Source organism: Triturus cristatus, chromosome 9 (genome assembly GCF_964204655.1).
Source record: "Triturus cristatus chromosome 9, aTriCri1.1, whole genome shotgun sequence".
NCBI lineage: Eukaryota > Metazoa > Chordata > Amphibia > Caudata > Salamandridae > Triturus > Triturus cristatus.
The window spans coordinates 88,604,466-88,621,228 of NC_140592.1; the positions used below are offsets into that span (position 1 = coordinate 88,604,466).

At 44.4% G+C, this 16,763-nt stretch overlaps 1 protein-coding gene across 3 annotated transcripts in view; it reads left to right on the forward strand.

Annotated features, from left to right (window-relative positions):
* The window catches only part of RAD18 (RAD18 E3 ubiquitin protein ligase), a 588,315-nt gene that overhangs the window by 215,484 nt on the left and 356,068 nt on the right, over positions 1-16,763 (forward strand). For all 3 annotated transcript variants that reach the window (XM_085624487.1, XM_085624486.1, XM_085624485.1), the window contains exon 7: positions 737-921. In XM_085624487.1, the coding sequence (XP_085480613.1) occupies positions 737-921 (185 nt within the window). The remainder of the gene's footprint in view (positions 1-736; positions 922-16,763) is intronic.

A 16,763-nucleotide genomic window follows, 5' to 3' on the forward strand; every position in this document is an offset into this window, starting at 1 on the left:
TCTAGCCGAAATAATCGGACGGCCAGGTGGTGTATTAATATCCTTATGGATCTTGGGTATAAGGTATAGTACGGGAGTAACAGGGGCATCTACCTTGAGGAACTTATATTCTTCTTGTGACAATAGACCTGCTGAATGCCATTTCTGCAGATCCTGATGAAAAACCCTTGTTTCTTGGCCTCTCAGTGGTCTGAGATTGGTGTTTCGGTCCCATCGTAAAAACCCAAGTTCATCAACTACAGATGGTAATCTCTGCATTGGCCTAATATCTTCGTTGTCTGTATAAACTTCCAAACTCATTTCGGAGCCAGACTCTTCTCTTCCTTGTGATGGGCTGGGTTTCAGACTTTCTGATAGCTTTTGGCGACAGATGTTTTCGAATCGCTTAGAGAAAGTAAAGATTTGGCCACGTTGGTAGTGAAGCTTATCGCGTCTAAACTTGACCGCTTTCCTATCCTTGATGACCTGCTCGTATTTCTTTACCCTCTCTTGCATTTCAGCCTGTAATTTTTTAACAGCTTCCTGATCAGGTTAATATATTGATAATTGCTGCTACTCTGTGCTGCAATAAATCACCTTGATTTATATCTAGAGAGATACTTTACTGTGCATTGTGCAAAAATTCCTAAATACTGTTATGAGTTTATTCACTTGATGAGATCAGTTCCTGTAATTCTTTGCCTGTATTTATGTGTTGATCAGTTCCTGTAATTCTTTGCCTGTTTTTGTGTTACAGTTCTGCCCAGAAGAGAAAGCCAATGGCCAAAGTTGTGTACAACCTCCTGTCAGATCGAGAACTAAGGAAAAAGCTTAAGGAGGTTGGGTTTTCTGCCCAGGGACCCAAGCAGCAGCTCATCAAGAGACACCAGGAGTTTGTTCATATGTACAATGCACAGTGCGATTCTCTTAATCCCAAATCAGGTGGGTCCAGTGCTGTATTCTCAGTTATCAAAATGTATTTTATCACCTGTCCTAAATCGACAACCATTGTGATCTATATCATTTCTTGGTAGTGTAGTAGAATTCATAAGGTGTAGTAAAATAAAAGGTGTTGCACAAAATTCAACAGAAATGAACAAAGGTGCTATTTCCCCAAATGCCTCCTTCAGCCCACTCTACAAAGATCTGAAATGTTTTCTGATGTAGCACAAAATAACCGCACCACAGCTGCAAGGATATTCCTCCTCTTATCTAGTAGCTTAGTAAAGAGCAAACGCAAGGAGATGATGGAGGGAGTACTGAAACTTTTCAGACACTCACTCACAGATCTGGGTTGAAACCATCATCGTTCTTTAGCTCACTTCACCACCCCAGTTCATACCTAGCCGTATGCAAATCAGTCTTGACCATGTCGGGTCTTCCCTGGACCGAAAACAAGCATCCTGGGAACTGTTTCGGGGTAACACCACTCATCAGCCAGGCTAGCTTAAATCCAGTGGCAAACTGAGCAAGACCTGGCTTGGCAGTTCGGGCTGGACTGTTCCCATGAGAAACGGGGTCAAGACTGATTTGCATATGGTTAAGTTTGAACTGGGGTGGTGAAGTGAGCTAAAGAACGATGAGAGATTCAACCGAGATCTAATAATTACTGGGGGTGATGTCTGAAAAGTTTCAGCTCTCCTGTCATCATCTCCTTGTGTTTGCTGAGTAAAACTCTTCAAATTATCCATCTGGGATTCAGTGGCGTAACGAAACTTGAGGGGGCCCCCCTGCAAAGTACATGGAGGGGGCCCCCCATTCTCCTCGCCAGTCAAGAGCCCTCAGGCCAGCGACCCGCCATACTGCAGGGGCTCACCCCAGCCATAAAAAAAGGATTCTGGTTCCTCTATTGGTCACATCTGCCCTCTCATCGAGCGATTTACATACATCAGTAAATGCTGCTGCGCCCTCCAGCAAAGTTACATAACACTGCCTCCAGCCGGCCCACCAAACACATCCTCCTACTTGATGAGCCACCTTCAAGCGAAGCCCGCTCAGTTAACCACCTCCAAACACAGACCACTGCCTTTGTGCCTGCTACTAACTCATCCATTACACTCTACCCTCACCCCTACGAAACCCGTAATTATGCTTTTCTGCCCGCCTTTAAAACCACCCCTCGGATGTCACTGCAAACCTGTGACCGCCGCCTACTGCTCCCCTGTCCATCACCCACAGAAAGACTGATGGCCGGTCACCCATCTAACCACTGCCTACCAGTAAAGACAGAGCCTTTCAGCTGCTGGCCTCCCAAATGCCACTATGGAAGTTTTAAAAATGTTGAACAATCTCTGCAACTGACCACCTCAAAACATTTCTTCCTGCTAGCCTATACGGCATCAAAGCCGTTCCTGCTACTTTTCATCCTCTGCATGATGCACACAATAATATCAAATGTACAAAGGGTCAGATTTTTGTTTCCTCACGCCAACATTAATTTACACTATGTACCCCACTAAACCATACCTGCTGTCAAAGGCAAACCAGATCCCATATGTAGCACCAGTCAACAAGTACCCCAAGGACAAACACCAGAGAGAATGAGCGATTCATGAATTAAACCTACAATGACAACGTAGCATTTCCCCACCAACTGTCAGCCCAGCGAAGTCTGCAACCGCACAGTAGCCATCAATACCAGCAACGTCTAAAGCGCATTTCCACTTCCTTTCTTTGGCAGCTCCTGATACATATACGTATGCCTTCTGGGCGCCATCTACCACAGACCACAGCATTCTTTGTGTCCCTAAGACTAACCGAATGCTGTCGGTGAACGCTTCTCTTCCCCCTTCCTTACTAATAACTAATGGAGGATAACGAAAAAAATATATAGTATTTTCTTATGCAAATAGCGTATCAAGTACTTGCTGCCCGCAGTCCTCGCCAGATCCACCCAAATCAATATTCTGCTATCGCACCATCCTATCACCCCTATTATTATCTGAAGATATTTTTTTATCCCTTCCTTGAACTGGGAAAAGCAATACTTTGCACAAAAACAAGTCCCTTTAAAACCTTTGCTACTTACAGACTCGCAAAGCACTTACTTGTTTTACTAACTGTTGTAAAGCAAACGGATAACTCATTCTAGGATTGGGATTATTGTTTAGAGGTGTGGAAGTTAATACTGAGACATAGGATGATTTTTTGCATACACTCGTTCTTCCCTGCATGCGCACACAAAGCAACATTACAATTTAGCTAAACAAATTGTTCAGAAATGTACCGGAAGGTAAAGAAACAGCCCAAATTATTTTTACAAAGAAAAATAGACAATCGTCAACTTTATACCCCATGACATAAAAGCCTTAGCGTGCACAGCTTGCTCAAATCCACGCTACCTAATTCTACCAAACTCAGCACATTTGAACATCTCATAATTCCATGCCACACAATTCAACTATAAATAATTTAACCCCACATTCCATACCACATAATTACAATCCTAAAAATGAAAAAACATATATTTCTACTTCACTCCATACCACATAAGTCCACATCACATAATAACATTCCACACAACTTAATAGCACTCCAAACCACATAATTACACTCCACACAACAAAATTTAAGTATACATAATTCCACTTCAACCTATATAATTATACGTCACACAACATATTTACACTCAACTTTAAAACACAGAATTACCCTCCACAAAATACAACTCTGCAACATGCTACATAATTCCACTCCGCACAATTATACACCACACCATGCCACATAATTCCACACGTCTCACAATTCCACAATTCATCCCCACACAATTCATCACACATAATTACTCCACATAATACCACTCAGCACCACATAATTAACCTCCACATAATTATGCTCTCATCCATATTGCATAAATACACTCCACATAAATCTAGTCTATGCCACGTAGCAACATTCCACATACACTCGTTCTTTCCTGCATACGCACAAAAAGAAACATTACAATTTAGCTTAACAAATTGTTCAGAAATGTACCGGAAGGTAAAGAAACAGCCCAAATTATTTTTACAAAGAAAAATAGACAATCGTCAACTTTATACCCCATGACATAAAAGCCTTAGCGTGCACAGCTTGCTCAAATCCACGCTACCTAATTCTACCAAACTCAGCACATTTGAACCTCTCATAATTCCATGCCACACTATTCAACTATAAATAATTTAACCCTACATTCCATACCACATAATTACAATCCTAAATATGAAAAAACATATATTTCTACTTCACTCCATACCTCATAATTCCACATCACATAATAACATTCCACACAACTTAATAGCACTCCAATCCACATAATTACACTCCACACTACACAATTCAAGTACACATAATTCCACTTCAACCTATATAATTATACGTCACACAACATATTTACACGCAACTCCAAAACACAGAATTACCCTCTACAAAATACAACTCTGCAAAATGCTACATAATTCCACTCCGCACAATTATACACCACACCATGCCACATAATTCCACACGCCACAATTCCACAATTCATCCCCACACAATTCATCACACATAATTACTCCACATAATACCACTCAGCACCACATAATTAACCTCCACATAATTATGCTCTCATCCATATTGCATAAATACACTCCACATAAATCCAGTCTGTCACGTAGCAACATTCCACATAACTACACTTCACACCATGCCTCATAATACCACTCAACATAATTTTCACCCAGCAGCGAACACTTCCACGTCACACATTTCAACTCTACACATTTCCATTCCACACCACATAATTCAACAACAAACTACATAATTCAAACCAACAACAGAATTACATAACACACCACATACATCCAATCTACACCACAAAATTCCACATCATGCTATAATATTTAACAGCACACCCCATAAGTAAACTCCACTACATACCACTCCACAACGCAAAATACCATTCCAGATAATCTCACTCCAAGACACACAATCCCACTCCATGACACACAATCCCACTCCACATAATTCCAGTACACTCAATACCACACAATTACTATCCACATAATTACATTATTTCGTTACACAGATCCAATCCACACAATACAATTCCACAACTAACAATTCCAATCCAAACCACATATGTCCACTTGACACCACACACATTCACTCCACTCCAAGCAGAAAACACATAGGTAAAATACACTGTCCTTTACAATGTCAATAGCTCTAACTCTCACAAATGCGAGACCAATTGCATTGCAAATGCTTGTTTACCTTCCAATGCGACCGAGCAGATCCTGTTCATTTTTTTTATTTTTATTTATTTTATGGAGTTTTATATAGCTCGAACTTGACCCGTATCGGGTATCATAGCGCTTTACATGAGCACCAGTTGCGTTACATGAGGACATATTCATATTTGTTAGGCACAGGGATATTAAGTGATTTGCCCAGAATCACAGGATGTTCAGCGTCATTGTTGAAACTCGAACCCAGTTCCCCAGATTCGAGTTCGACCGCCCTAGCCGTTAGGCCAACTCCTCTCCCAAGTATGAGTAAGAATAGGCATACGAAGGGCTAAGCAGAAGAGCTGAAGTATTTAGATGTAAAAGTAGTGGAAGGTAGGTTCAAGTAGGAGTATGCAGGAGTAAGAGTGCAAGTAGGAGTAGGTAGGACTAAGTTAATGGTAATAAGGGCATTGGTAAATACGGTAGCAAAAGTAAGAATAGCAGTTAGAAGACGTAATAGGAGTAAGAGGAGAAATGAGTAAGAGCAGGAGGAAATAGGCTTTAATAAGTTGTAAGTGGAAGCAAGAGTATGTTGGAATAATAAAACGTAAGAGTGGGAACAAATATGAGGTGTAAGAGAAAGGTAAAGTTAAGAGGTTACGTAGCACAGTAAGAGGAAGTATGCAACATATGAGTAGAAACAAAAATCAGCAGTAGGCATAAGTAGGAAAAGTTAGTAAATTAAGTGCAAGATTAATGAAAGTAAGATTGAAAGAGACCAAGATGAGAAAAGAAAGACGAAGACAGCAAATCCTTCCATATTCTTCTAGGACTCCAGTGCTAACAAAGCGTGACATGCTTTTCATTTTATGTACACATCAGATGAAGAGCAAGGACCTTCCATTAAGCGCTATTGTAACACGCTTCAGTTGGTAACTTGCGTGCAGCTGAAATAGGTACAATTTATGTGTTTTATAGCGCTCACAAACAGCATAAGCGTGTTTCTTGGCACTATTTCAACAAAAGTTAACACTATGCCACTGGCAGAGGTGCAATTTGTTTTATTAATGGGTTGCACACAGACCGGTCTCTGTGACGTGCTGTTCGACGAAAAAGTGCAAGAAAAGACTTCTTAATACCACGTGAGCAGCACTTCAGAACAGTTTGGATAAAGCTTAGCCGATGCCCGGGAGCCGAATAGTGATTTTTGTGTGTCTCTGGCGCCCAGTAGCAGTGCGTTTATCCCGAGGGCCACATTTGGCATGTTCTGATTTGAACTCACCATTATAGAGAGAATGTAATACTAGGTCATTTATTGTCACATGCAACAAGGGTTGTCAATCCCGGCCCCCTTTCTCTGTAGTCCCCGGCACCTGTTTAGAGGTGGACAGGAAGGAGCCCTCTCTCCTTCCAGCACAGCAAGCAATACCACAGAACAGCGCCAAGACCAACACAAACGGCTCCCGGTAGCTCAGCTCATGTGCCCCGGTAGATGTGAGGCTGTGAGCTGATGAGTAAGAGGTTCAGGAGCAGGGTGAAGAGCTGGCAGCCTACACCAGGGTGGAGCAACAGCACGAGGCGTCTACAGCAACAGGGGACGGGTCTCCTCAGCTCCGAAGTGTGAGGCCAGCATGTGGGAGCCATGCAGTGGCAGCCAATGCTTGTGAAGCAAGTAATCAAGCATTGGCAAAGGTAAAATAAAACCAAGCTAGTGCCAACTAACACGAAGGGTAGGACGGGGAATGGTAAAATTGGGGGCAGGAGGCAGGCCCGGCTCCAGGAATCTTTATTTGGGTGGGCCAAGGGTACATTCGGGTGGGCCACTGCTGGCCTGATTTATCGCTTATATAGCTAGCCAGGCCTGCTTCTGGGCCCTCCTTTATCTCTCCTTACTCTTACAAGGCACAGTAAAACGCACTCTTTTCAAAGTCTCTTTCTAAATGTTATCACTCTCAAAAAGTGCTTTTCTTCCATGCAATGTCCCTTTGATGGGAAGAGGAAGTTTCTAAGGTGGGAGTATCAAGCAAGTGACACTACCCGGGCTTCCTCTGTGCGAGCCTTCAGGGAGAAACCCTCTTCATTACTACCTCCACCTGACCTCTGACTCTGCAGCGCACTCTCTTACAGGCTTGATTATCCACTTTTCTACCACCCTTCTCCATCACACCTTATCTCACACCTGACCTTGGGCCCTAGCCCCATATCAGCCACCATTCAGTTCCACTTTCACTATTCCCAGTAAAAAACAATAGTAAAATCACCTTCAAACTTGAAACATTGAATATAGCAGTAAAAATAATTAGCATGCATGATAAAGTATGCTCCACAGTTGTCCTAACCACCTGACTATTAATTAAATAAATGAAAACAGAAAGGCCATGACAGGGCCGGCTTTATTGCTGGTGCAAACGTCTTTTTGACCTCTTTCTCTGTAGCTAGCTTAACTACCACCCTCCAACAGTACCCTTCATCTCGCCATAGCCACTCCCCCTCATGGCCTCCTCCTCAGACTCCCTAACTACCACTCTCCACCAGTGTCCCCCATCTTTCTGTAGCTCCCCCACACCCCATGACCTCCTCCTCAGATTCCCTCACTGCCACCCTCCACCAGCGCCCCTCATAGCTTCGTATTTCCCCCCACTCCATGACCTCCTCCTCGGATTCCATGCCACCCTCCACCAGTGCCCCTCATCTCTCTGCAGTTCCCCCCCCCCATGACCCCCTCATCAGATTCCTTCACTGCCACCCTCCACTAGTGCCCCTCATCTCTCTATAGTTCCCCCCACCCCATGACCTCCTCCTTGGCTTCCCTCACTGCCATCCTTCACTAGTGCCTTTCATTTCTCTGTAGCCCCCCCACCCCATGACCTCCTCCTCAGATTCCCTCACTGCTCCCTCAACCAGCGCCCCTCATCACTCTGTAATTCCCCCCGAGCCCCATGACCTCCTCCTCGGATTACCTCACTGCCACCCTCCACCAGTGCCCCTCATCTCTCTGTAGTTCCCCCCCACCCCTGACCTCCTCCTCAGATTCCCTCACTGCCACCCTCCACCAGTGCCCCTCATTTCTCCATAATTCCCCCCACCCCCATAACCTCCTCCTCAGATTCCTTCACTGCCACCCTCCACCAGCACCCCTCATCTCTCCGTAGATCCCCCCACCCATGACCTCTTTGGATTCCCTCACTGCCACCCCCCACTAGTGCCCCTCAGCTCTCTGTAGTTCCCCCACCTCATGACCTCCTCCTCCGCTTCCCTCACTGCCAACCTCCACTAGTGCCCCTCATTTCTACATAGCCCCCCACCCCATGACCACCTCCTCAGATTCCCTCACTGCTCCCTCCACCAGCGCCCCTCATCTCTCTGTAGTTCCCCCCACCCCATGACCTCCTCCTCAGATTTCTTCACTGCCGCCCTCCACCAGTACCCCTCATCTCTCTGTAGTTCCCCTCCACCCTGTGACCTCCTCCTCGGATTCCCTCACTGCCACCCTCCACTAGTGCCCCTCATCTCTCTGCTGTTGCCCCCACCCGTGACCACCTCCTCTGACTCCCTCACTGCCACCCTCCACCAGTGCTCCTCATCTCACTGTAGCTCCCCACCCCATTACCTCTTCCTCGTTTTCCCTCAATGCCACCCTCCACTAGTGCCCCTCATCTTTCCGCAGCTCCACCCCCACTCCAGGACCTCCTCCTCGGCTTCCCTCACTGCCACTCTCCACTAGTGCCCCTCATCTCTCTGTAGTTCCACCCACCCCGTGACCTCCTCCTCTGACTCCCTCACTGCCACCCTCCACCAGCGCCCCTCATCTCTCCGTAGCTCCCCACCCCATGACCTCTTCCTCGGATTCCCTCATTGCCACCCTCCACTTGTGCCCCTCATCTCTCCGTTGCCCCTCTCTCATATCCATTCCATTTGTTGTACAGCGCTACTCATATGAGTGTAGGGTGTCACAGTACTTTACATAACAGCACGCATTATACAGAGACAATAAATCAGTCTATGGGGAATGTCACATAAGCCAATGAGGATTACAAGGTGTAGAAATCACCTCATCCATACTGGTGGGCAATATATTTTACGGGGGTTTGGACTGGAGAAGCACAAACTCAGGATTTAAAGAGTACTCCAGTGGTTGGGGGTCAGCTTTACTGATTAAAATGTATAACTGCCCAAACAAACTCTTTTTGGCAACATTAGAATAATGAAGGAATGGAGAAGTTCTAACTATATCACAATACAAAAAAGCGAAGTTTGTATGCAGCTCTTCAAAGACAGTTCATAGGTCACTGTCCTATGTTAGGATAGTAACTTCTGAACTGCAAGTAACACAAGGATATCTGTGACAGAGGTAGTAACCCACTGAGCTATTCCCATAAAATTCAGTTTATCAGCATTTAAAAACTACCAACAGACAAATGGTTACTCTGCAGCAGGATCGTAAATCACCAGTTATCTGCACAGTTTTTATTGTAGTTGTACATCGGTGGCAGATTCACTGGGAGGGCCATGGCTCATGTTTGGGTGGGCCAGGCTCATGTTTGGGTGGGCCTGGCCCACCCGGCCCACCCCACCCTGTAGAACCGGTCCTGGCAGGAGGTAACATATCCTGCACTTGTTAGTGGTGTGAGACAAAGAAAAGGGTCAGCGACAGGAGGATATTTACAGCTGGGACTAATTAAAGTCCCAGATAACCTATCTGTAGAAATGTAAATGCTGCATTTTAAAACATATCAGGCATTTGTTATCAACCCACAACATAGCATGTTTTTTGGAGCTCACAAAGAAAACTCACAATTAAAACTGCTAGACTTACCAACAACGCTGCAGAATGTGATCTGTCCTGCTCCTTACTTGTCTAACCTCTCTCCCCGGTGTTTCTGAAGAGTGCAGGGCCCCATCCCTGTGCCGCCCGGCTCTGACTAAAGAGAAACAATGTAACTTGTTACTTTGTTTCTCTTCAGTCCTGCCCTGGGTCAGCACGAGGAGCTCTGAGCAGGCTGCAGACTGCACCTGCTTTCTAGAGCAAGCCTTTCTCTCCCAGCTCTTTACTGAAGAGCTGAGGGGGCCCCCTTCACCTACCGAAGACTGGGGCCCCCCCCGCACCGCGGGGGCTGCGGGGGCGTTTGTTACGCCCCTGCTGGGATTTCCAGGTGTGATTAAGGGGAAATGAAAAACCTGTGAACCTTCAATCTTAACTATTTTATGAGATACAAACTACACATTTGGAAAGTAGTCTTTGCAGATTGATTTTAGCTTTCTCTTTTTCTGGAGAATCAGTCCTTTTGTATCTCCTGCTTCTCCGTGGAACCCCTTGTTCTTGCAGCTCTGTATGTTGGTAATGGTATTCTTTTTAGTCTTTTTGAGTCATCTCGCTCTTTCCTCTAAAAGCCATGCTTCACTCTACAGCAAGATTTATCAGGTTTGATCCCCTTATGCCTATTTTCTTTAGTTCACTAGCTACTTTTAGACTGTAGTGATGTGTTTAAACTTGGCAACAAGATTTACAAGTGATGTGATATGGGGCAATCATTCTTTCTGGCCAGCAGACTGCATGTTGCTGACTGGAGGGCTCAGGGTTGCCAGAGCAGGTATCTATTGTTCCTTGATATGCCCAGGTTTGCAATTGGAAACCCTCGGTTAAAGGTTGTATCCTCAACTTCTCCTTGAATGCTGATTTTACTTTCACCCTCCATTAGTCTATCTCAGTGGTTTTTAACATTTAGACTTCTGTGGACCCACACACTGAATCATTACTGGAATCCAATCTGGAATCTCCCCTCAGTCATGACTGGAAGCCAGGGATTCCGGCATAAGCAATTTCTAAGATTTGAACCTCAAAACAATACACAAAATTCTGAATAAATATAGATTAAACACACAAAGGATGAAATATTTTATTTAATTCACAAACAGATGTTTAAGAACCAATATTTTATTTTTAATGGGAAGAGTGCGGCTTTTCTAATTTCTACTTTAATTCTAAAGACGAAGCAATATGCTCTAGAAAATTACTTTTGGGCTGATTACGATGTCGGTAGTCCGCCTGCCACATTGCGATGCGGCGGGCGGAGTCGGGTGGAGGGACTGTCCGTGGCGCTCCATCGGGCACAAGGAGCCCATCAATGCATCTGAAAGCCCCCAAAAGCCCCTAATGACTGCGGCTCCGCCATCGGGATTATGATGTTATTTTCCAACAGACTTTCTATGTCGGCCTTTCTGACATGGAAATGCTGTCGTAAAAGGACTTTTGGGGTCCCTAGCAGGGCCCCCTTTCCTCCTAGACCTCTGCTATGGGGCCTTGGAGGGCACCTATGGTGCCCCCCTAAACATCCCTGCAGTGTTTAGCAGGCACCGTGAAGTGCCTGCCACATGGTGCAGGGATGTTTACAGACATCCATTTCACTATGACAGCTTGGGCTGCAGACCTTTTTCCGTCCACTGCACAAGCTGCCATAATGAAATGGATGTTTCCTAATGCCCTATTGGCAGTTGCAACCAATTTGCGAGGTCAGAACCGCTGACCTATGGTCGGGCGGTTCCAGACCGATATGGTGTTGTCTGCCCTACATTGTAATCAGGGCCTCTGTCACCCACTCCACTGTACTACAACCCACAATGTTTAGCCTTCAAATTCCTCTTTCAACGACCTTGCTGACGTCCTCAACTCCCTCAATACGCGACCTACAAAGATGATGTCTTACCCTCCTTCTTCACCAAGGCCCTCTCTGGAGAAACTCTGTCAACACTGCTTGCCATCATCAGTGCCTCCCGTTCTCGAGGCATCTGCCCTGAAGCTTTCCTGACAGGTCAGATCAAACTCACCCCTGAGTAAGCCCAATATTAGACCTAGACAACTTCACTAACTTCTGGGCCCATCACCTCAAGTACCTGCCTCTAGCAAGATAATAAAATAAGCATCCTCTACACAACATCAAGACTACATCTGTGCCAACCATCTCCTGTACAACTGCTAATCCATCTTCAGATCACGCTGCAGCATAGAGACAGCTACTTTACAAATCATAGACAATGCCCTTCTGAACACAAAAGATTACTCTTGACTCCTGATAATACTAGACGTCTCAGCTGCCTTCCATACCATTAACCATTCCATCCCCATCTGCAACCTGAAGACTCAAATGGGATTCATTGGTTCTACTCCTATGTATCCAAGCAATTCCAGTTTGTCTAAATGGGACACTTCCAGGTCTTTGAACATCCTTATTAGCTGCAGAGTACCCGAAGGATCCAACTTTTCCCCGATTATCGTCAGCCTACACATTGAGCCCCTTAGAATTTTACTGTCAGATAATATTATCAAAGTACCCCATTATGCCAATGGCACACAACTATATTTGGAAGCCTCCTTTTCTCGTGACAAACGGTTCTTCAGATATTGCTTGCACCCCCTTCTCCAAACCTGTCCAGCACCTATTTGAAGTTTAACCAAAGCATAACTATTTATTTTTGGCAACTACAAAAATCAACATCTAGTCCAAATCTGGCTCAGTGACATGAACCTTAAGGGATTTTAATCCCAACATTCACCCAGTGCCAAGTCACTTGAATTCACCCTGGCTACCGATATCACCCTCAAGGAACTTTTGACCCAGTTTTAGAAAGCATTCACCTTGTAATCCTGGTCCAATGGGAGTGATGTTTATTTTCACACTTTCCACTGATAAACATATGTGGAATAACATATTGGTTAACAGACCCAGGGAAAGAGCAATGTAATCAGAGAGAAAACAGTAACACGGGTATCTCGACTCTGATATGACATTCACCTGGGCGGAGTGCTCTGCTGGGCACTACTATGCTTTCAGAATTTTCACAATGTGCCTTGATTACTACATAAACAGGGATAAATAGAATTACTTAAGTGCTTTCCCTGTTCTCATCCCTTTGCATGAAGGAATGTGCCTAAGGGGCATTCACTAAGGCTAGCGGTGGAACTTGGATAAAACCCAATGGTTTTATATCCTTATGTGTGTAGTGCAATTTTACATTTTTTTCTTCACTTTCCCTTTATTTACAATGATTTTCTCAATTCTGCTTGTCAATGGAGTAATGTTATGTGTGTTGCTCATGCACATTAAGAAAGCTCAATAGCTGCAGGACACCGCAGTCTGCCGAATGATGGATGGCGCAGCTTTTCAAATTAAATTCCTGAACCCTATTGTTATTAATTTGTCATTGATAAAGTGCTATTGAGAAAGAACACATCTGGGGCCTGATTCATAAATGGCCTCTGCACTCGTGGCGGAGGCCTTGCAGTGGTGGGGGAGTCACTGCACTCGGGTGGAATCTCTGCAGTGAGAATTCTCATTGCGGAGATTCCACCCTGAGTGCGAAGACTCGCACCATGACTGTCGGGCTTCCGCCTTGATTGTGAGGACTCTTGTGTTATGTAAATCAGTTTCTAAATCAATCTATGTGCTCATTCTTCTGGTGCTGCTTACAAAGGAGTAGGAATCTCTTCAGTCTTTGTGTTCATTAGTTTCCAGAGCAAGAGCATATGTTACTACTGCTGCTGCCAGACACGGGCTCGTTGCTAACACAAATACAGGTTTACTCAAGTACTTTTACTGACTACACTGGAGGCTTATTAATGCCATATGAGTTATTTCTTCACCGTTTGGAAGCAATGTAGAATTGGACTGAGGACACAAGAGTACTCATTACTGGCTTTAGGCCTCCTTTGTGGAGACAACATCCACCAACAGGGACATTTTGCAATAATGCTTGTTGCTGGATTCATTAAACTGACACACAAATCTGGCTACCTTACTTTTGCCCTGAAGAAGCCATTGTGAAGGGTAAAACGTGTTGGCTGTTTTCCACATGTGTACAAAGGACTTTTAGGAAAAATAAAGACTTGCAACAAAAAACTCACAACACCTGCGGAATGAACTTTGCTTTGTGTGCACAGTAATTTGCGGAGTTTGTATATTGCCTCTCATCAGCCTTTTCTTTTGAGTGCATGATCTCTGCATGGCCCACTACTTATGCATAGCACTCACAATGCCAGGGATGCTTCCCCTGTACGAGACAAAATAGGAACAATGTCCAGTGTTGTTCTTCCCATTGGTTAGCCACTCCTTTGCCGTGTCACAAGAGCATTCTTCTCTGGGCACACATATTATTGTTCCTTGTAAATTGATATTAATATTGTTTATGAAGTGTACTGTTGCAGCAAATTCTTTCATGCACTGTACTGAGGGGCAAGTGACCCCCACCCAGCAGAAATCAAGAATCTGAGATGTGGTTATAGAAGAACCTTGTTTTGAAGCCTTTGCTCAGTGCTTGCTAGTCTTAGATGGAAAGGGGGGAAAGTTCAGAGTTTTGAAACTCAAAATGAAGATGTATTTCCTTCAGCTGTAGGTTGACAGATCAGTGGATGATGAACCAGTCAAGTGGAATGATCTAAATTATCTATTTGAAGAGTAAAGCCGTACTATAAAGCACAACAATGTAGGTCCAGTTCCTTCTGTTGCTCAAATGCTTTAAAGATAGATATTTTAGCAACTGGGGGAAGTGGAATTTTTTTAAGAGAAGTAGATGCAGATTCCTTGAGTCTTAAGGTTTGGACGCAAGCTTGCTGCCTGATTTTGCATTTCTTAAAATTTCTGAAAAAGTACACTCGGAAGACCCAAATACAGGGTATTTCCATAGTGAAGACAGGATGAAATGGTTGTTGCAGTTTCAGAGAGAATTTTCTAAATGGCACAAAAGCAGGATCTAGCAGTCACTCCAGTTTATGGAGCGAAAGAAAGAACTATTTTTAAGGTAAAGAGGAAGGGAAGTCTGCCCAGTGCTGCAGCCTGCAATCTTTTTCTGCTACACGCCAATCTGCTCTCCAATGGGGGCCAAAATACAGATGGTGAGTAGAAGCCAGAGAGAGACAGTCTTTATTCTAGTAAACCAAATTCCTCATTCCCTTTCCATTTTGCCTTGATAAAAAACAAATCCTGATATCCAGATGTTCATAAGATCTTCAGAGAGGATATGATTTGAATGTGGGGGAGTTACACTTCCAATCAAGCCTTTCATGTGCAGCACTTCTGATCGCTTTCCCAGTGGGTCTGGAAGTAAAATGGTGGGTGAAACCCAGACAGAATCATGCATTGTGCCATTAACTTCCTGGTTTGCCTAATAAAAGAAAAATGCACCGTTATGTCTTGGGGGCATTTCATATTCCCTGAGAGGGGAAAGTCTGGGCAAAACTACCTAATCTACTCCCCCACAGAAGCTAAAATGCAAGTGATCTGTAGTGGGCAGTGAGATGCGCACCTTGTGCCAGGAAGCTGTTTGCATACTCTGTGTTACTTTTTTGTTTTCTGAAAAAGTATCCCTGGTGTCTAGTGGGCCTTTCTCCCTTCCTGGAGATTGAAAGGTCTACTAGACCCCCCCTCCAACCAAACAGTATCTAATGCCTGATGTTGCTTTCGGACCCATTGGGTCCTACCCCATTTGTTTTGTTGCATATAAAAATCTTCCCATCTGTCTAGTAGTGCTTTCAGAAATATGGTTACCAGAAGATTAGTGCTTCTGGGAATAGCTGAGTGTGGTGTTAGGTCCCGCATGAGCAGTAATATCCGGCAACATGCTGGTTCTGGCACAATGGTGGAAATTCCACAGAAAATACCATTCCTAGCTCTAATGTGGTAATACTCGGAAACATGTTGGCACTGTCACATTGGTGGTAATTCCTAGCAACATGTTGGCTCTGGTGCAATTGTGGTAATCCCTGGCAATGTGGAGGTTTTGGCACACTGTTGGTAATTCCTGCTAAAACGCTGACCCCTGCACAATGGTGGTAAGCCCTAGAACATGCTGGCCCCGGCTCAGTGATGGTAATTTCTGGCAACATGCTATCCTGGCACAATGATGATACTCTGGCGATATGCTCATCCTGGCACAATGATGGTACTCCCTGGCAACGTGAAGGACCTGGTACAGTGGTGGTAATCCCTAGCAACATACATACAGCGGCATAATGGTGGTAATCCATAGCATATTGTGGGAAGCCATGATATGAATGTGTTAAGAAACAAATGGAAATTATTTTGAACACATTAAAATTCAGGCAGGTCTGAGATGAAAATTATTAGTGCAAAAGAACATATATAACAGGTATTCTTGTGTACATTGTTAGCTAAACTTTCTGGAAAAAAAGTATTTGCCATTCCCTGGGTTTTCGGTAGAGGGTTGGACAAGGTGAACACCATTGCATTTTTAAATGCTTATTTTGTGTGCCTTTGGCACTCCATAGACGTGCATGCCTTTTCTCTTACTTGTTCTGTTTTCCCCTCACATCTCCATCTTCCCCTTTCACTCTCTGTGTTCCCTTCTTTACCCGCCCCTAGCTTGTTAACTAAAAGGGTGCTCGGAGCCCCCCCATTGCTTACCATTTGTTGGCTTCATTGTCACTCTTATTTGCTTGCTCCTGATTGGTCAGTGCTTTCCGGTATCACTTTCTCTTTGCTTGTTTCTCCCTTCCGTTGAGCAATGAACCAAGTACCAATTGCTTTTTTTCATTAGTGTCCTTCCACTGCTTGCCCTAGCGCTGAGGCACTTTTAATTTTTTCTTCC